The sequence below is a fragment of the Colobus angolensis genome, unplaced genomic scaffold (genome assembly GCF_000951035.1).
Source record: "Colobus angolensis palliatus isolate OR3802 unplaced genomic scaffold, Cang.pa_1.0 Scaffold95, whole genome shotgun sequence".
Classification (NCBI taxonomy): Eukaryota; Metazoa; Chordata; class Mammalia; order Primates; family Cercopithecidae; genus Colobus; species Colobus angolensis.
The window spans coordinates 7,774,458-7,795,870 of record NW_012123487.1 but is presented as its reverse complement, the minus strand read 5'-3'; the positions used below and the strand labels follow the sequence as shown (position 1 = coordinate 7,795,870).

The 21,413-nt window shown below is 34.7% G+C and overlaps 1 protein-coding gene across 2 annotated transcripts in view; it reads right to left on the bottom strand.

Annotated features, from left to right (window-relative positions):
- Positions 1 to 393: 393 nt before the first annotated feature.
- IKZF2 (IKAROS family zinc finger 2 (Helios)) overlaps positions 394 to 21,413 on the bottom strand; it is a 155,347-nt gene continuing 134,327 nt past the window's right edge. For both annotated transcript variants that reach the window (XM_011932321.1, XM_011932320.1), the window contains 2 exons: positions 14,635 to 14,778; positions 394 to 8,781 (listed from right to left, as the gene is read on the bottom strand). In XM_011932321.1, coding sequence (XP_011787711.1) covers positions 8,057 to 8,781; positions 14,635 to 14,778 — 869 coding nt within the window. In that variant the 3' untranslated portion in view covers positions 394 to 8,056. The remainder of the gene's footprint in view (positions 8,782 to 14,634; positions 14,779 to 21,413) is intronic.

Here is a 21,413-nt window from a genome sequence, read left to right as displayed (position 1 = left end):
TAATTTCAGTGCACTATTATGTGCTTTGGAGTAAGTCACAATTTTCTTTCCTCGGGTCTATTTTCTTCTATACAAAGGGGATAGGCTCTGATGTACACTCCTCTATTTGTTTTATAAGTGAAATAAGACACGTATGAAAGCTGTCTAAAGAGCAGAGATGTCATTCTTAACAAATCATGTAATACTTTGTTCTCTGCTCTGGTGGACTACATAGCAGTGATGGAGATGACTAATGATTGAGATGTAGATCATGGATATCACATGTATCCAAACCTCTGGAACCGGAAGTGTGACAAATACACAATGGGAATGGTAATTTAAGCCTGGTATAGTCAACAGTTTAGTCTTCTGTATTTGGAAGACATGTTTGCGTACAGAATTTTCACCAGAAAGTTTTTATAGCAAACTTTTTACGTCAGAAGTTTATTTTATTGGTAAAATATTAAATAATATACAGAATTAAAAACTGCACTTACACTTCTGAGAAGAAATAAATCTTGGACAAATTATATGCTTGTTCCTGAGATTCCCTAAATTTATTCCAGTAGCTGTGCACTCAGACAGTACAAACCTTTATAATATAATCCTTTTCACAAAGTATTACAAAGTTTCTGCAGCTTCTTTAGTTGTACACACATACAGACACACACTCACACATGCATATACAACACTCATACACATATACACAGTAACCACATACATGCACAGAACATGTATGTGTTTGCATTAAAAACAAAGAAAATACAAGTCCCACATTTTAGTCTGCAGTGATAAAACTGTTTAGCGGAGGTCTCCAAATCAGTATGTAGTAGAGTGACTTGTCACACAGCTGCAAAGACTGTTTCAGTATTTCCATAGTAAACCTCATTTTCTGAGGTATGGTATTTGAGCCTTAAAAAAACTACATTACACTTAGCAAACCTGACGTACAAGGTCTGGAATTTTAACTTTACATATATATTTATATATATATATATATTTCTTTTTTAAACAATAGTTTTTATTTCCCCAAATTATTAGTTTGAAAAAAAATGAGGTTTACTGGTTTGACCTATTTTTTTTTGTTTGTTTGTTTCTAAAACACAAAATATCCTAGAAACTGTCAAGCAATTAGTCTTTAAAATAGTCTAATTACCTTTGGTATTGTTAAAGAAAAAATATCTAAAATGGCCAAGACACATACTGTACAAATGCAGAAATGCAGTAACTGCCTTTGAAAGAAATGCCAAAGAAATGTTATCTTTTAAAAAAACATGTATTTATATTACAGCAGTTTTACTACAGGGACACAGGTATAAAAAAAGAAAATTAGCACACTACATATAAATACGTATAAGAAAAATACTTCTTACTTAAATTTGTATGAAAACAGGACTGCTCCAAATATTTTTTAAAAATTTTTCTCCAATAGGTGATATGTAAGTGTTTAAAATTCAGCTAAGTGCTTTGCTTTTGTTTAAAAGTTTATTTCTAAAAGGAGAGAAGTGAAATAAAAATATTAAGTATTAGGTTCTTAATTTAGAGTATTGGGCGAGGGTCTAAGAAGGTTCAATCTGTAAAAAGTTCAACTTTAGGACACATTTTTCAGCAAAAGATTACTAATTTCCATGGAAATTTAGCCTAAATAAAGATACCATGAGATCAGACTAGTGGTTTCCACATTCTGTAATCTTTTGATTGTGGAGTGTTTTTCTCTTTGCTTGTTGTGTCCTTTAACATACTATGACTTTTATGAGTTTCTTTTTGCCATTAGCTAAAGGAAGAATAGGTCAGAAAAGGAAAAAAAAAAATCACCATAGGTTTTAAGACTTCAAGGGGAGTATTGCACTTGTACAGAAAGAAAAGAATAGTATCTTTTTAACTAATAGCAGAAGCAATCATTCTGGGATTGCAAATAACACATGGTCTAAAAGGTCCAACTATTAACAGCAAATATGGGGCCTGGAGACCCCCTCCAAACCTGGAATATTATTATAGTAATGTTAAAGCATTTTTCTCCCAATTAGGAGAAAGTTAAGACTCTTTGCTTTACATTTTTAACACCTTTCTAAACACTTGCAAATAACTGTCTAGTCTTTCATGATATACATTTTTTGGAGGAAAGCCAAATCAGAATGTAAAATCCAACAATAAAGGAAAGCAAACACACTATAATAGGATTACATAATCTCTGAAGTAATGTTTTAGGTACCCGATATTTGAAAGTGAAAGTAACATGAGGGTTATATAGATTACTAGTTTTAATCCAACCACTTTTCTTTTTAATAGAAAACTACACTTGAGTATAAAAATACGTCAGCAGATTATACAACCAACAAAAATCACGAACAAAAAAATTAAGATTAAATTACCAATGAACTAGAAATAAGAGTTGACCTAATCTTCAAACTTTTAGGAGAACAGAGAGGTAAAGACATCCATAGACAATGACAGAAGGGAGATGGACAAAGAAAGAGGCTGCGGGAGATGTAACAAAATTTAAGAGAGAAAAGAGAGACCTTTGTTACACAGAAAGGGAAGGGAGTTATGTTTAAAATCAGAATGCTTCACTGTCAAAAATTTTTAAATCACAGTTTCAGAATTTGAGCTACGTTAAAAAACAAGAATAAAACAACAACAACAAAACCCAGATCCCTTCCCTTGTTACAGTGTACTCATTTTTTTAAAAAATCTATTTCCAGTAAATTAAAGTAAGTAAAATCTTGGTAAGTGCATAGTAGGGGATTCAGTGACCTCCACCTGCTCAAGAAGCTTTTCTTACTGTGTGTCATTTGAGGTAATTTGAAGGCCCAATTCACTGCAAACTTGCTTATTTGTACCTATACGAAGTTATATGCTGTACTTTATGTGGCTTAGCAGAGGGCCTCTAGATTTTATATTGTATTCACAATAAAAAGGACATCTTAGAAAACTAGTCATTCTTGTACCACTCTCTGTATGGGATAAAGGTTAATACACAACACATTTATACAGAAAATATACAAATGCAGTATTATGGGAGGAAAGCCCCATAAACAGAATTAAGAACTTATTCCTAAGAGTGCATGTGAAAAATATCCTCAAACTTACAGTACAGCAAGGTAAAACTAAAAAGCTAGAAATAGAATATTACATAAAAAGTTTATGGAAATTCCAAAGTTTAAGGTTTCTGCAATAAATGTAAAAATATTCAAGGTGTCATTATTTGGCCTAGTAATAAACTATGATAAAAAGAAACACTAGCATATCACAGCTTCTTGGTCATATGCCATTTGTTTTGTATAACCAGCAGCTCATTTTTTTTAAAAAGCTGTCATATCCTAACACGCCCTTTGCAAGTAATACACAACCATGGTATGAAACCATTTGAAATTATGCTTTGGAAAATAGCAATGTGATATGACTGTTCAGTTTTGCTTTGTTCAAGGAGAATTAATTACCTGCTTTTTCACATTATTCCATCAATTTTCAATCTCTATTTTCTAACAGATTAGAAAATACAGATTCCAAGACTAGAACAATACTAGTCTGGAGATGAAAATCCAAATCAACACTGTATTCTATTAACCAAAAAATTATCTAATAAATTCTTGTTTGATACAGGACTTATCCTTCCTTAAAAACAAAACAAAAAACAAATTATAATTCAATTCGCAGGTAAAGTTGCACTCTATATTTTACCTGCATAATCTTGTAATCATATTCAGAAATACTATGAAACTAAAAAGGTATTAAAGTCTAGTTTCAAAATTTCCTTTTCCTTTTAACAGCTGAGCTGAAAATTTCTCTATTAGAAATTGCTCTAAAGATTTGCCCTAAAAACACAGAGACGAATTATACAGTGCTCAATTTTAAGTGATTTTTAAAAATGCATATTAAAAGTATTGTAGAGCTGCGACAGCTAACCAACACTCTCAATGCATTTTAAAAAGGCACCAATATAAAGAAAATAAGTATTCAATACATTAAATTCAGGATTTAGGAGGCCAGTTACTGTATATTTTAATTATTTTGCAGAAACTGGAGAATTAAAAATATTTCCAAGATAACTTTCATATATACAAACTTCAATTTCACCCCCTGCCACATTTTTTTTTTCTTTTGGATTTGGGGAATTTTCTGGTTTAGAATAGTCTTCATTCAGATAGTATTTATTAAAATAATATATGAAATATAATTGATGATCAACACAAATGTAATTTATCCATTTTTGGACGTGAACAATCCAAAGTTCAAAAACAAATCATGTAGCTAGTACCTCTGACAGTTTAAGTTCTGCCTGAAACTAGGGGCATACAGTTTTTTGTTTGTATTTTTACAGATCCTTCTGCTCTTTTTCTACCCTAAGAAATCATTTTGGAGATAGGATGAAATAAAATTTGGAAGATAGTGAGAACATAATTTTCATCTAAATGCCTTAATTTGATGTAAATTTTGTTAAACCTTTATAAAATACCAAAGACTGCAGGGTTTTGTGAGTTGTACAACCGAGATAAAAACTATAAAAACAAAATACCAGGCTCACTAAACTATTCTTGTCTTTCTCTATTTGCTAATAGGTAACTGTTGATAATATTTATTTTCTGTATTTTCTTCCTATTCCAAAAAACTTTACATTAAATACCTTTGAATTTACATCAAATCAGTTTAATCATTGCTTGTTTCACTTTGTTCTGTAAGTAGATCATAAGGACCCAAAGTTTTATTTAAGAGTTGCCACTGGTCCTAAAGACACACTAGTAACTTCTTTAGTGATTCCTATTACAACCTGATAAAGTAAACCCACCTAATTTCTTAGTATTAACTGTCATTTAAATTCTCTGTTTTTCCAATAAGTCTGATCACTCCAACTGCTTTTTTTTCCCATGAATTCTCTTTAAAAGAATGTGTGTGTAATACACACACACATATAACCTATGATTCATACATACGTATGTAGGGGAGATACTTTCTACTATGTAGCCAAATCTAAGTCATAGTTTCTTATTTTCCCAATTTTGTCCCTTTAGGAAATCTCAATGGAATATTTCAATGACTTGAAATGTCTTCCAATCTGCCCCTTTCCCTGTCTTAAAAAGGTCCAATTAGAATGGCTTTTTAAGCATGATTCATCACTATTAGAGAGAGGCTAAGATAAAATTCTGGGCAAAATTAGGGCAAAGCAATGTGATGAAATTCTGAACTTTTGCCAAACTGGGAAATACAGCAGATAACCCATTTTCATGCTCCTCAAATACTTTCTGTAATGTGAAATCTCACCTAAATAAATTGGGCATACAACTGTTACATAAAACTTGATTTATTTGGTGTCTGACTCTTATATTTATTTTTAGATGCTACAACCTTGCGTATTTCCTTTTGTGAAGGCACGCAAATATAACCATCCAGAGTTTCTCCAAAAACACTATGTTCACAAAAATTCTTTCTGACCCACAAATTTGAATTGACCTTGTCCTCATTTATGCCTGCCACACCCTGAGCCATATCCATCTCTTTCTGTTCCTCACGAAGCTAGGAAAATACATGTACATGCTTGTAGCAAATGCACTCTCAGCTACTAACTACCTTCAATAAAACAGATTCCCAAAAAGATGAAATCAGAAAAGGAAAGTGCCTAGCACTGTCTTCATAAGGGAGCTACACAACTGTTTAGGGTCCACCTAAATTCAATTCCATCCCGGGGCAGGTAGATACATGATTGTTCATATACTGAAAAAAAAATAAGCAGGAAGAAAATTCATAGACAATGCTAGCAGAAATTTGCACACAGTCAAAATTATAAACATATTGACTGACATCCAAATGTTTCCTTAAATTGCAGTAAAAGACAAAATTATGAACCTTAAAATTATTTACCTCATCCAAAAGGAAAAAAAAAAAAGCCATTCCAATTATTATTCAGGAATGGTTGGTGGTGGGAGGGTGAGAGAGTCTCAAAAACATGCTTTAACTTTGAATAGGTTGTATGTTCACAATGTACCAAGGCATGCAGAAAAAAATGTAATGGTTGACATTCTATATATCTCTGTTTTGGTGCATTTCCTTAGATTTAAAGGGGCAGTTTGGACATTTTCCCAAAAATAATTACGATAGGGACTGGTAGAAGAGGGCTGAGTTCTAACATTTTTTGCCTAGTTCTAGCTTTGTTAGTGCTTAGAAGTGCTTAGCTGGTGCTTACCATTTAAATAGCAAATGGTAAGCTGGAAAATGAGTTAAGAGCAGTATTGGGGCCAAACTTGCTTATGTCCACAATTCTCTTGACTTGGTAATTCTCATACCACACTGTATGAAGATGCATAATTTCAGCATCCTATTTAATGATCTTTTAGAGCAGTTATCAGTTACTGCTTAACAGAATTTCAGTATTCACAAATGGTTATCAGATAATACAGTCACAGTCAGGCCTGTTCTCCCTAAACAGAAGCAGCAAGTTCTGCCTTCCAAGTATGTCCCCCTAAAATGACTTGAATCAATATCACTCGGTTCCTCCCCTCTAATGTGGTTGGACTGCAAAGAAAAAACAGAGCACCCACATAAACGAAATTAAAATCTGCACATTAAATATGGCAACCTATGCCATGTAAGGGGAATTCCATACTAAGGGATTGAGATTCATTTCTAACAAGGGCTTACAGAGTTAAATGTTTTGGAAACAGAAAAATGTGCAGGACCTTCCTTTGGGGGTTCTGTCACATTCTAGACTCCGAGAAGGGTAAAAGTAAACTTTCTTATTTTTGTGTGTCTTTTATCTGTTGTCCAATGTACAGGTTACAAAGAAGTCCCATTCCCTTTTCTTTGCAGCAACAGTAGTAAATACTACTGAAGAAATACTAAAATAAATAGCCCTAGTTCTATAACCTTGCAGGGTTCGAGTTACCAGATTCAGGTCAAATTAGCAATTGCTCTGAGGAGATTTTGAAAGAAATAGCCAACAGCAAGACTTTTAAGACCTTCTACTCGAAGAGTAAAAGATGAATGAACTATGGACAGAACACTGGGAGGTCACATCTTGAAAAAAACTAGTGAAAAGAGAAATACCAGAAAATGGATTTCTAAGTGGGTTTTCTCCCCCTACTGTTAGCATAATTATATTTTTCTGCTGACTGGTTAACACTGATCAAATGCTGATAAAGTGACAATCGTAAGCATACTTTTAGAAACAAATACATATACTATGCTGCCATCACATTACAACTTTAAAAGAAAACCTCTCAAACAAATTTACGAAAGTAGAAGTCCCTCCCAGAAATTACTGACTTTTATCCACTCTTAGACCATATGTTATTCTGAAAACTACATAAAAATACTATTCATTAAAGGTGTTAAAAGTAAGGCTGCCAGGGTGTCTATAAAATGCCAGTCATCAAAACTATGGAAAAACAGTGCTTACGTTTAGAAAAATAAGATCACAGGACCTCAGATGTATTGTAGGTGGCCCTTAACTACCTGTAGTTGAAAAGTTTTGCTATATGATACAGTGTAAAACATATTGAATTATAAATTCCATAGGGGAAGTAAACATAGAACCCACAACAACTCAGCTCATCTTAGGAGTTATCACTGAAAATAACAATGTGTTTTGTGTTCCATGATGTCTGAAGAACAAAAAATTGGTTTACAGTTTGAAACACATTCTTCTTTCAAGAATAAAGTTACTTATATCATTTTAAACCACCAAAGTCCTACCCAGAAAACTCTAAACTTTCCTGTCTTCCATCATAATCCTGAATATCAGTGGCAAATCAGAATCTCTTAGGTGACAAATCTTTATGAATCAAGTGATTTTTTCAAAGCATGATCTGCCTTAGTAGAAATGGACTGCTTTTAAATTCCCACAAAATAAACAAGCCAGTGATAAAGAAACAATATTTCCATCCCTTCTCTCTTCTGTTTCTTCCTTATCGTAATTAGGCAGAGCAAATGACACTGCATCCATAAAATAAGAATTATCGACAGTAATAATATTAAAAAAAAATAAAAGGTATGTCAACATCTGAGGGAAGGTGGGATTGTAAGTGCAGTATTTCTTCATGTGCAGTTCTTTACTTCATAGGGGTCCCCTTTGGAATGAAAAGGCCTAGTGGAATGTGTGCTCCCCTCGAACAATGTGTGATGAAAACTCATAACGGTCCTGGCTTCTGTAGCCACAGATGTTGCATTCCAGTGGGTCCCGGTAGCCATGGCAACCCATGTGAATGGTGTACATGACATGGTCTAGGAAAAGGACTCGGCAGTGCTCACACTTGAAGGCCCTAATCTGTTCTCCTTCTCCATTGAAGACCTTGTAGATGTCCTTCAGAGAGCCCTTAGGAGCCTTGGTAGTATCCAAAGCTTTGACATCCTCCTTCATGTAAGCTGGGCTTTGTTTCCTCTTGGGATTTAAGGCAGGGTTTCCTTGGTAGGACTGGTGGTCATCATGGCTGCTTTCTGAGTCAGTGGAATCCAGGCAGCTATTGCTGGGAGAGGCCTCTCTTTCCTGGGGTCGACTCTTTGGTCTGATGAGAGAGATGGGGCCATCCATGTTGTTTTCATGACTATCAGCAGTTTCCCTGCTAATGGGTCTTTCTATCCTATTTGGATGATAGACCTGAGAATAAGCTGAGCTTATAACTGGGGCCACTTCAGCGATTGTGCTTGGGGGGTGCTGCATCAGAGGGTGAAGGGCCTCAGCTCCAAGGTAGGTGATTGCATTGTTGATGGCTTGGTCCATCATATGAGACTGCATCAGCTCAGCCTCCTTCTCATATGTTAAGTTCATATCAAAGTGAATATCTGGGTAGCTGAATCGCATGAGCTTTTCCCCTGGAAGGGAATGGGAGGTGAAAGAAGTAAAAAAAAAAAAAAAAAAAAAAATTAGTATCAGATTAAAAATATGAAAGGGTACGAAGTTGACTGCCTCCATTTTTCATAATTTGGTATATATTATTCTATAAGTCAAGTATTTGAGCAATTCTGCTGATGCTCACTTATTTATTTATTTATTTAATTTTTTTTTTTTTTGAGATAGAGTCTCACTCTGTTGCCCAGGCCAAAGTGTAGTGGTGTGATCTCTGCTCACTGCAACCTCCGCCTCCCCAGTTCAAGGGATTCTCATGCCTCAGCCACCCGAGTAGCTGGAATTACAGGCATGCACCCCCATACCTGGCTAATGTTTGTATTTTTAGTAGAGATAGGGTTTTGCCATGTTAGCTAGGCTTGTCTAGAACTCCTGGCCTCAAGTGATCTGCCCACCTTGGCCTCCCAAAGTGTTACGATTACAAGCATGAGCCACTGGATCCGGTCACAAATATTCTTGACATGAAAAAAATATAAAAGCAATAAAAATTTCATAAGCCCTTTGCATTTGTTCTGATGCCGTCATGAGAATGCATTTAGTCTGAAAGAGATGATTGAGTCTATTATATTTTCATTTTCTTTTAAAATTCTCACTTGAACAGAGCTCAAGGAGAATAGGAGGAAGAATAAATACCCAGTAAAAATAAGTCAGAGACTATGATTGATTTTGCATATTTTGAACATTAGCGACGAAGCTATAACGATCATAAAAGTGAGAGTCATCTGGTTATAACAGATGGCACCTCACTGTTGTGTAGGGTTATGTTGTTTGATTCAGCCACTATTTTAGAAAAAATATATATAACCCATATATGTCATTCTGGAGATTTTTTTAAAGTCATTATTAAAATACTTTTAAAAGTTGTACCACCTAATAAAAATGAATGAAATTTAGGGTTATTTAAAAATAAAATTAAGAGTTATTTCAAAAAGTATTTGCTTGTAAACTTGGAAAATCTTGTTTCATTGTTTTGCTTCTTGAAATTGATATTCATTTTTATATCATCTTTTCTTATTTAGACATGTGTATGTGATGGTGCTGGTATGTACACCCATTGCTATCTTCCCATACCTTTTCTTGATTGAAGTATGTTTGTAGTTTTTCCTTAAATATACACCTTAGCAAATATAATTTTACTCCAATATTTTACATCAACATAATGTCTAACTGATAACTTTTATAAAAGAGTTTTGGTGCTTGCAACAGGAAAAGCAATTTTGATTTTTAGCCCTATATTGCTGGTTTTGAACAGAATATTTCGTCTTTTAAAAATTCTGTCCATAAGACAATGTGGTCTCTATTTACCAGTTACTTTTATAGGTAAATCTTACAGATAAATGCTTCTTAAAAACATATGTGGGTTTCCTATAAATGGTTAATATGTTGTTGTGGATGGATGTTTAACTTGTAATTTTGATGGGAAAATGTTGATCTACAGGTTTGCATTCTAGAAAAACACATTAAAGTAGATAGTATTATTTCAGATTTGAAGAAATGGCCCCTAAGTGAGATCTGTGTAATGATTAGAGTAATAAAAATGGAAAGATAAAATGAGGAGAAATTATTTCATGGCATTCAATTTAAGATATATGCAATGTCAAACATTTCAAAGTTAAGCTAGACAAACCTGATCTATATTCTCAAAGAGTTTACAGTTTGGAAAGAACAATAGCAATTTAAGGATCATTTATGACCTAGTGTGATATGTGTGATGGGGTCAAATAAGAGGAATATTTAGCACATACTAGAGGACTAAAGAAAGACTTCTTGAAGGAAATGGAATCAAGGACAAGAATGTGATTGTAAACATTAGCCAAGTGAAGAAACATGAGGTGGAGCAGCTGGTAGAAAGGATCAGAGGCAAGAGGGCATGGCTTATAAATGAGGAATTACTTATACTTCAATAAGGCTGAGAGTGGAAACAAGTGAGAAAGACAAGTTAGATAATATAAGGCTAAATATGCTAAAAAAATTGAATATTTCCCTAAAGGAATACAGATTGAAGGGGATAAACAGGGAAGTGCCCTGAAGGTATTAATTTAGCAAAGGAGTTTAGGAAATTGTTGCTGTAGGTTTCTGGCCCAGGTTTCTGGCCTAGGAAATTTAGTGGATGACAATGAGATAGAAAAGATGATGAATTCAGTTTGGGGAAGACTATGAGTAATAGTCATGTCCAGTAAGATTTAGTCTCAAATTCAGAAGACAGACCTGGGCTGGAGATGTAGAAATGAGTCATTGGTTGACAGAAAGCAACTTCTGAAGCCAAGGAAATAACTGATATCACCCAGGTAGAGTGTGAAGGGGATGGATCAAAGATAGAACCTGGAATAACACAAAGATTTTTCTGCCTACTCATAGATCAGGGAAAGTGGGGTTTGCACTGGGCCCCATGTTTAGGGAGCCCTGGGCCCTTCTCAGGAAACGAAGAGCTTGTAGGGCCAAGGGAATGTGCTGATCTGAAGCTCACTCAGACCCCAGAAGTCCTTGACCAAATGGTTCTGAGCCTGCTTCTAGGGTCTACACATTCCTCTTCATAGGGTCCATAATACTTCATACCAACTGTGCTACTGGTAAGTACACACCTAGGCCTGATGGCCAAGGCACTGATCTTTATGTACAATGTAGAAAGAACCTGGATGTACAAACTGGGGTGTCCATACACGTGTGTGTGTGTGAGACCCCCTTTGGTAATGGAGAGAAATAGCAGTGGGTCTAAGAGAGCAGCCTAGCTGCAAGCCAGTGGGTGGTTCTTCTCGTGCTGCCAAGGTGTAGTGTAGAGCTATAAGAAATCTGAGAATTGCATATTTATTTGAACTTAGTCAAGTTGGAAGGGTAGAAAATAAATTTTACAGTTAGATTAATAATATAAAAATATTTAGGCATATGAATGGGGGCCTCCATTTGGACTTTGCCCAGCTTGCACAGCTGTTAAGGATAAGTCTATAAGGAATACTGATCACAGTCAGAGAGAGAGAACAGTGTTATAAAAAACAAGAAAAGAGTGTTTCCAAAGGAATTGACTATTCAATAGTGGCAGACACTCTCTAGGAGCTGTGTAAGACACTGTCTTAAAAGAGTCTACTGGATTTGGCACTACAGAAGCTAGTTGTGACCTCAATGAGAATAATTTCAATGGAGTGTGGGAAATAAAAACAGGTTACATGGACTTGGAAATGAGTAGGAAAAAAATCATATACAACAAGCATAGAGATTCTTTCAACAATTTCATCTTTGAAGTAAAGGAGACTATAGGTGTACCTGGAAGGAGACGGGGCTTAAAGGAAGATTTTTTTAAATTATGAGAATTTATTGCATTAAATGCTGATAGGAAATGGCCAGTAGAGGGGAGAGGTTAAAATGTAAGTGAGAAAGAGGAAAAATAATAGTGTGAGGTATCTGGGGGGCCAGGATAGGAGAATTCCTGTGACAAGAGGAGGAATGAACTTTAATTAGAAAAAGGGATAGTTCTTTCATTGAAATAAGGAAAAAAGGATACAAGTATTTACATGGATGCATACAATCCTATAGAATTGATAATATTATGTTGAAATCATTTCCAGTGATTTTATCCCCTGTGAATATAGATATAAGATCACCAAGGAGTGAGACAGTATGTTGCAGACAGTAGAGAAGGTTGGCACTGTCATGATGGAGAGTAGGAGAGATGATTGTTCAGGGATGGGTTAAAGGAGTGCTGCCCCATAGGATGGATGGGCCAGCTGATATTTGGGATCAGTTATTCATTTATCTATATTGATGCCAACTCATCAGCCTGTGGAATTTTCTCCAAAAGTACCAGATGTGCAGGCTGATGCTCAGTCAGCTTTACAAGAGAGTGGGGTTTCACCAGGAGAAGGGGATGACAGATCAGCCAACAAGGCAAGAAAGGCAAGAATATTGGCAAGAGAGATGTAGATGCGATGAACCATGGAATCTAAGCTGAATAAGAAAAGAGAGGGAGAGACAAGTTGATACACAGGAAGTTCAGGGATCATTAGTCTGGAGAATTTGATAAGGTCAAAGAATAGTATTTAACTGAGGCACATGGAGAAGGCAATTTATAGTAAGTGTGGAATGATGAAATCTTTTGTTTCAAGAACAATAATAGAAGTAATAACTGTGGCTACTGTTTGTTATATATTACTAGGATAGAATCCAAATAAAGAAAAATATACTCCCAAATTCTTAATTAAGAAATATAACTATTTTAGAATCATAATGTAATTTTCTAAAAATCTGTCCCCTTTTCTAAGGAATGCAGTGAAATAAAATTGAGAGTAACATCTCTAAGTCAGGAAACAAGACAAAAATGTTACAAAGAGTAGACTATATAAATTCAGAAGACAGAAAGAATGATAATATATGTTATATTTTTCCAACTACACTAGAGTCTAGTTAGATTTAAACATCTAATGATATCCATCAAAAAAATCAGTATTAAAAATAAGTAAACTGGCTGTTTATTTCTATTTTCTTCATAGTTACCCACAAGAACAGAAAGAAAAGTTACCTAAAGCCTGAGGCAGTCCTTTGTGTATAACTCAGGGGCTTCAACTGACATAGTATAAACTATGGCCCTTACAGTCGCCCTTCGGCCATCTTTCAATGAGTTCTCAATAAATCCCTCCAGCTAGTCTTAGAGTACTATTCTGGTGATGTGTTAGTTCCTCAATTTCAGATTAAAAGGAAACCTTCTTTAAGTGTTTATTGAAGTAATGGAATTGTGTTATTCTCTCCTTCCTGAAATAACCAAAGCAAAGATTTTTCTCTCAATCACCATTTAATCAGGATGTCCCACAATGCTGACACTAGAATGTGAGAATCTGTTTGAATATTTTTATCCTACATTAAGCCTGCAAGAATAGATATACTATATATACAATGAATAACAATTCTTTAACAATTCGTTTTATTGAATTTCTATTATTCATATTTCTTTTAAAAAGTCCATGCTTTTTGTATCCTCAGAGACACACTATGACTTACAGCATGCATTCAGAATGATGCCAACATTGGGCGTATCAAAGAATATCTAAGGGTTTGGAAATGAAAAGGGAAAGTCTAAATATATGATATTTAATCTTTTCAGTTCAAAATCATAGGCTGGATGAACAAACAAAGATCAAAATATAAAATAAAGATCCAAATATGAAACATCTCGAATGTAGGTTGCTGCATTATTTTTCCAATGCAGAATTTTGGGGAAAAAAAGAAAAAAAGAAAAATTCTCTTCGTTCCAGATAAAATACTAAAATAATTAACCCATTTATGCCTGAGGTTGAATTTTTTTTTAATTTCTGCAATCAGACCTTGGTGATGACCTTGAGCAGTGGGATATAAATAATTCCCACATGCTTAGCTTTCCAATAATGGAACACTAGGCATAAATGTTGACAGGTTAAAAAAAAAAAAAAAAAAAACAGATAAAAGCCTGGCACTAATGAAAATTTTAAAACAGATTACAAAACTGGCCAATAGGCTGGACCATTCTCTTCTGTATGATTATTTTTAAAACAAATTAATATTTTCTATTTTACATGTGATTTCACTATATCATCATATTTTGAGTGGTGACCACTATCAGTCTTTATTTCTCTTTGTGTGTTTGTGTGTGTTGGTGTAAGTGTGGTGCACATAGAGTGGTAGAGAGTAGAAAAGAATAGTGGAGAAAAGAGATGGGTATTTATTTCAGTTGGAGAAAAGAGATGGGTATTTATTTCATGAACTGAAACACACCATATATGTTTCTAATACATGGGAATTTGCCTTTTCCTATTAAAATTGCCTTGCAAAGAAACAAAAGCATTTGTAATGCTTACCCACAAACTTTTGTGGAGTGGAGCTTTTACGTTTTCCCATATTCCCCGTGAGCTTCTCTATGACAGCAGGTCTCTCAAAAGGCACCAGAGAAATATTGTTGTCCATAATAGGCTCTTGTTCCTTACAATCTTCCATAGGAGGTACTATACAAAACCACAGAAAAACGCAATCTGATAATTTCTTCAACATTTTGGATGATACAAAGCTGGATTTGCCATCTCAATATGTGTTATAAAAGCTAGTATGCTTGAATAGAAGCAAGTAGAAAGAATACCCTGTAGTGTGAAAGTATACTCTTTAAATTTGCACACACACATATACACCAGAGGATTTATTTTTATTTGAGTCTCTCTTAAATCCATGACATACACTGTTGCCACTATTGGTGGCAAACTTGTTCATGTGGTTTCTCATCTTATTCCCCTGAAAGTGTTTTTAGCATTGACTAAAATCAATACTACTTTTAAGACTGCACTATTTTCAAGGCTTTTAGAGTTTATTTTTTAAAAACAATTTAAAAACACGTCAACTTGTTTTAGAGAAAAGCTTAAACAGACATACAAAATAACAGCATGATATTTAACTGTTTTTCTTAACCCATGTATTTTCCTGCAGCATATTTTCTATTTGATGGGCTGTTAGCCTTATTGGCAGTAGCTTAAATACCTGTACCAAGCAGCCCTCATGAAGGAGAGCCAATTCTAAACATGTCTATGCACAGTAAACTGTGGCAGCTTTATGATTGTAATTTATTTTAAAAAGAGCTCTTCAGCAGGAAGAAGAATCCATTTCCAAATTGGCACATTGGCTCACTAAACTACTGCCCTAATTCATTTGACATACACTCTCCAATGCTGTTCCCTATTCATCCCATTTGTCTAAGTTGCTACAGGCTAATATGTTAGCCCTTAGACACTGATATTCATAGTGCAAAGAACTTACAACAGTTTTTTTTTGAGTAGAAATACCACCCAGCGATGTTTAATTAAAGATAGGGTAACAACTCAGACACGGCAAATCAGCTGATTAAAAACAGCGTTCTCAGGAAAGAACATAACTTATTACTTGTTGATTATTGTTGCTTTCTCCAGTTGCATTTGTGCCAGTACTGTTTGGAAACCTAAAGCTTTCATTCCTTAGAATAATTTTACTTGTTCAGTATGCACTGTAAAAATGATTTACTCTGATCCTGTCATTTGTATAAGATAGTCCCACTGTGTACAAAAAATGTCCTCTCATTTATAAGGGGATCCTCTTGGCAGACACAAAAATAAGTGAGAAAGCAAGAGATGAAAGTTAGGAAAACTGAGTGCACAATTCAGTTGACATATTTAATAACCAATAGGTTGCTAATTTTGAAAAAATGAAACATAGTGTGAAAAAATGTTTTCATGATTTGGACATGTTTAAAGAAATCAACATTCCATCCAAGTTTTGATTAACCTATAGATGGGTCAGAAAAATTGAATTGTAATCTACATTTAATAAGAAGTCCTCTGGCTATGAATAACAAGGGATTGTGCAATCATTGGATGTTAATTTGGAAAAAAATTTCCAAGGTGAGACTGAGGAACAAGGAAACACATCATTGTCTACAATATATAATTAATGATGTTATCACATTGAAAAAGTATGTCCCAAGATATTATGTATAAAACATTATATTCTCTTTTAGTAACAACTAAAAAAGTTACACAAAAGTCAAAGAGTCAACAAAAAAGCAAAGAATTTCAAAAACATTCAAGGATGACCACACAATTCACATAAGGGGAGTCAGAAGGATGGCACAGTGGTGGTGGTATGGTGGAGAACCAGGTAATGAGATACAAATTATGGTCAAAATCTTAACTTTTTGTTTGGATGGTAGATTTTCAAACACTTACTACATTATTAGAAGTAACTATAAAACTAAAAAGCAGTCCAAGTATGGACCAAAGATGAAAATATGTCAGAGACCAAGATCCAAAATGAAAGAATTTGGAAAGAAAAAAAAATGTTGCTGTAAATTTTGCTTAAAAACTAGCAAAACTGGTTAACGGGTTTGCCCCCGAAATTGAATATGCTAATTTGTTCTGAAATGAGTAGTCCAAAACCTGGCAGTTTTGCACTAAGTTTCACCCTGAATTTTCATATTTGAACGCATTTAACACTCAAAATGAAACCCGGGTGTGGGAACTGTCCCACACCACATCCACCTCAATTCAGATGATTTGTCCCCAGTTCAATGAAGCTCATGTGAACTGAAAATGATGACTTTGACAGAGTTCTGATCTAATTTCTACTTTACAATAGCCCTTTTCATGTCAAAAATTGATCTTGTTTCTACCACATCGGCAATAATAATAACTGACGTATACTATATGCTGTGTGCTGTTTTAAGGCTTTGCATTTAATAATTAATTTAATTCATCCAAAACTCCATGAAATAGGTGTAATGCCATTTTCACTGTACAGATGAGAACACAAAGACCCAGAGATGTTAAGTAATTTCCTCAGGGTTTACATCTGGTTAGTAGAGAATGTTATTACTACTAGGAGTCTGGCTCCAGAGCCTGGCTCAACCATTATGCTATACTATTCTTTGTAGAGGGCATTGACTTTTTATAAACCAGTCAGACATATTTGTAAGGTCTGCCATTGGGTAAAGACCTGATACATTTTTCCTTAATTATGTAACCAATCTGATTTTCTTTGCTTCATGGATCTGGGTGCAACTCATCAAAATATTTCTGTGTATATGTTGCTAGAAACATAAAACAAATTCCGTAGATATCTCAATAATGCATTAATCACACAGACATTAATCTGGGCTAAAAATATACCAATAAGGTAACTTCCCCTGTTTGAACAAACTTCATAACCAAACATCCTCTTTGACCTTATATTTGAGGTTATAACCAAGATAAAAACATAATTCCATTAGATCACTGTTTCATCACACTGATAACCATAAAGGCAAAACCATAAGTGTATTCCCAATGTATCATTTTGAAAAACCAAACAGTTCACCCAAATTCAAATTCCAGGAAGAGCATCTGAGGTCACATGTCTAGCCCCTGGGCAGGAGAGGGGAGAGTACCTGGACTGAGGGTCCCACCACAGCTACATGCAACAGGAAAGTTCTCTAAAGGTAAATGGGCACTCTTGTTATCAAGAGAAGGAGGAAGGGATGTCAGGCAGGCAAAAACAACAGATGTCTTCTATATTGTTGCAAATTTTCTCCATGTTACCCGATCTAAAAAAAAACTTTACAGTTATCTTAGTTATTTTCTTGACAGGATTTGGCAGTGCTGACACTTGCTTTGGCTTCTGTGAAATCACTCTTTCCATGTCCCTACTCTGCTCTTACTCATCTTCATGAAATTTTTTTCCTGCTAGTGTGTTCTTGGCCTTCTTGATGTCTCACTCTGTACTTATCCGTACTGCCTTATTAAAAACTACTATGTTGGGCCACTACATAAATTATGATGGATCCTGCATCTTTGTTTACTACTCAGACCCCTCGCAAGAGTTTGAGATCTATATATTTAACTTCTTCCTAGACAGTTTTACTTGGCTATTTCATAGGGACATAAGAGAATATAGTAAAAGAAGTAAAATCTCCATTTACCTTTCTTTCTTCTATTTTCCTAATTACCGTATCAGTGAATGACACTACTATTTACCCCATCAGCCATGCTGGTCACCTGTGGAAAATCCTAGATTTCTTCCTTTCACCCAGACTTCTGCCTCTCCTCCTCCCTACCACATCTCTTGACAAACACACATGGAGGTACCCCAAGTGTTTTAGATGCTACATTGGTAGCTGTTCACACATGTTGTTCTTTCTTCAGGAAACACCCTTCTCCATTTATTAGTTCACATTTGTGCTTTTCAAAACTAAGCTCAAACATAAATTTCGTGGGAAATTCCTCTTGGATGTCCTGCTGATTTAGGTATGTCCTCTCTGTCTCCATAATGCTTATCACATAGTACTATAATTGTTGTTTTACTGATCTATCTTCCAATAACTGGCAAATAACCTCAGGGGTTGCATTCTGTTGTATTTGTGTCTCTAATACCTTTTATGATACAAGAGAGATATAATATTCAATGGATGTTTACTGAATGGTGTCACCCAATGGAAATAAGTCAAAAAAGCTTACTCCAAAGTTTGGGGGTGCCCATTAATGCCTCTATACTTAGTGAAAAAGAATCTCCCTTTCCCCAACAATTCAAAGCATAAACCTAATAATATATATAGATTTTAAGCTGGCTATCCTTCTGCTTTGCACTTTCATTCTCATCTTTAGGTTGGGGTAAAACAGGTAATAACATAGTTTGATTTTAAAGTTTTTTCTTCAAGCTGAATAGACTTGAAAAAGCAACATAAAGATAATATTGAACAAGATAATCTGCCATAAAACCTAATTAAATAAGATAAATAATCTGCCTTAAATCCCAATGAAATAAATAAGCTCATCAAACCCAATTAAATACTTTAATTATATAAATTATCTTTCATAAAACTCAATTGTTATCATTATTTCCAAAACTGTGAGTCATGATATTCCTCCTTTTTCCTCAAACTCAATCAACTTTTCTAAGAACATTTTATTCTACCTCCTAAATATGTCTTCAATATTTCACCTTGTTCTCTTCCCTTGCTGTTGCCTTTTCATCTTTTCCTTGGCATTCTCATTTCCAATCTCTCCTCACACCCTACCCCCTGCCCGAGGTAGGCATTTATCATGTATCCTCATTGGAGAAATTTTTCTTTATTTGATTACTTCATTAATAAAAAATTTGGTTACCCTAGTGGCCCCCCATCAGTTACACAATGAAATTCAAACACTAGATTAGCAGAGAAGACTCCGTCTTTGCATCATAACCTACTAATTCAGAAGCTTCATTTCCTAACACTCCTTAAACTGCAGTTACACTCAACATCAGGGAAGCTGTTAATTATCTTTTATATCTCCAAGCCTCTTCTTCTCCCTGAATATACATTCTCTGTATCCTGCCTGATTTATGCAATTTTTACTCATCTCTCATGTTTGGATTGAACACTCCTGCATGTAAGAAGCCTCTCTTGACTTTGTTCCAGAGTTAGGTTAATTCTGCATCTATGTTCCCACAGAACTGTGTATGCATCTTTATTAGAACTTTTGCTCCATTGTATTTTATTTTCTTAAAGTATGTATTTCCTACCAGACTATAAAGTAAGTGTATTAAAAAACTGTGTCCATTTATTTTTATACCCCAGAATGTTCCATATAACTTGGCACATAGTAAGCTCTTGATAAATGTTTTCTGAGTAAAGTGAAAAATGCCTCTTTTTCTTTAAAAAATTCCATACTAGAAGAACAGCATAGGGAAAAACATGTTTTGGAAAAGACAGACTAGGAAATATAACTATGTCAGATATTTTTTAAAAACGAGTAATAGTTAAATCATTTCATGGAGCTAATGGCAACCAAAATGATGGCAACTCTCATATCTACCACAAAAAAGGAAAACAAATAAATAAGATACAGCAAGAGAAGGGGATAAATATAAGTTTCATCGTGGTTCTGTTTAAAAAGAGACATATGCCAAGCTATTTATATGAGACATATGTTAATGATGAACTCTAGCAGCATTTTACAGAACCATGTGTTTCTCTTACAGTATTTATCAACTCCTACCTCATATGGCCAATTTCCCATTAAGCATGTTAATAAAAGGAAGAGAATATTAAGGATAATCTCAAATTATTGTTACAACAAACCCAGAAAAAGTACGGTATGAAATGGCATGAATATAAAATTATGTGGTTAAAACAATATCCAATATTTAAGAATATTTGGTTCTATAAATGGTATCAGAAGCTACCCTCAACCCCTTCTCCTCTTTGGTTTTACCCTCTGCTCTACCTACCCAGTGCCCCTGCCTCTTTCCCACTTTCCTCCACTTGGTTCCAGCCTTCGCATCACCTGTAAGGGGCCTATGCCTGTGGAGGGCTAAGCAATCTGGGGAACAGGGGTTAAGACTGTTAAACTAAACTAGCTGTTTAGAAGACATGTCTTTGCTTCTCCCAAAATGCACTTGTTTAAATTTTTCGTTAGCATTTGATTCTCTAAGAGTTCAATCTGCCAACAGATAATTAAATGTTGATTATAATAATTTATTTACATTTTACCTCCCTATTACCATATAGTCTTTTAGGAGTATGTATGCAATACAGAATTCCATAAATAACTAGGAATGCCAAAATAATAAATAAAGTTGGAAATGCATAACCCCATCAAATGTCAGAACTGTAATGGGAGAACATCATATAGAAAAACTAGTAGCAACGCTATAAGGTGTTTTGGGGAAGATTTGGTATTCCCCTAAGCTTCCATCAGCTTCCTGACTCAACTTACCCTTAAATCCAGCAATTTAAATAGTAACAATGTGTTTGGTCAGCAAATGAAACCTCTAATGCTTAAGTTATTGCTGATAAATAACAAATTTATAGGGAATAGCACATTTACTGTTACTGAGTTATTTAATGTTCTTAAATGTTAGCGGTAAAGTAAACCATTTGTTGGGCATTTATTACATATCCCATCACATTTAATCCTCAAACCCAGCCTGTGAGTGACACACCCAGACACCATGTAGCCAGAGCAGGTTTGGCAGACTCCGACACACACCATTTTGTAATCTCTATGTTCTAGATCCTATGCTATCGTCATCAGCCCAGGTAATGCAAGCTTGAAATATCAAATTTACCAAGACTTGATACACAGATAGGTTTGTAAAAAATGTTAGT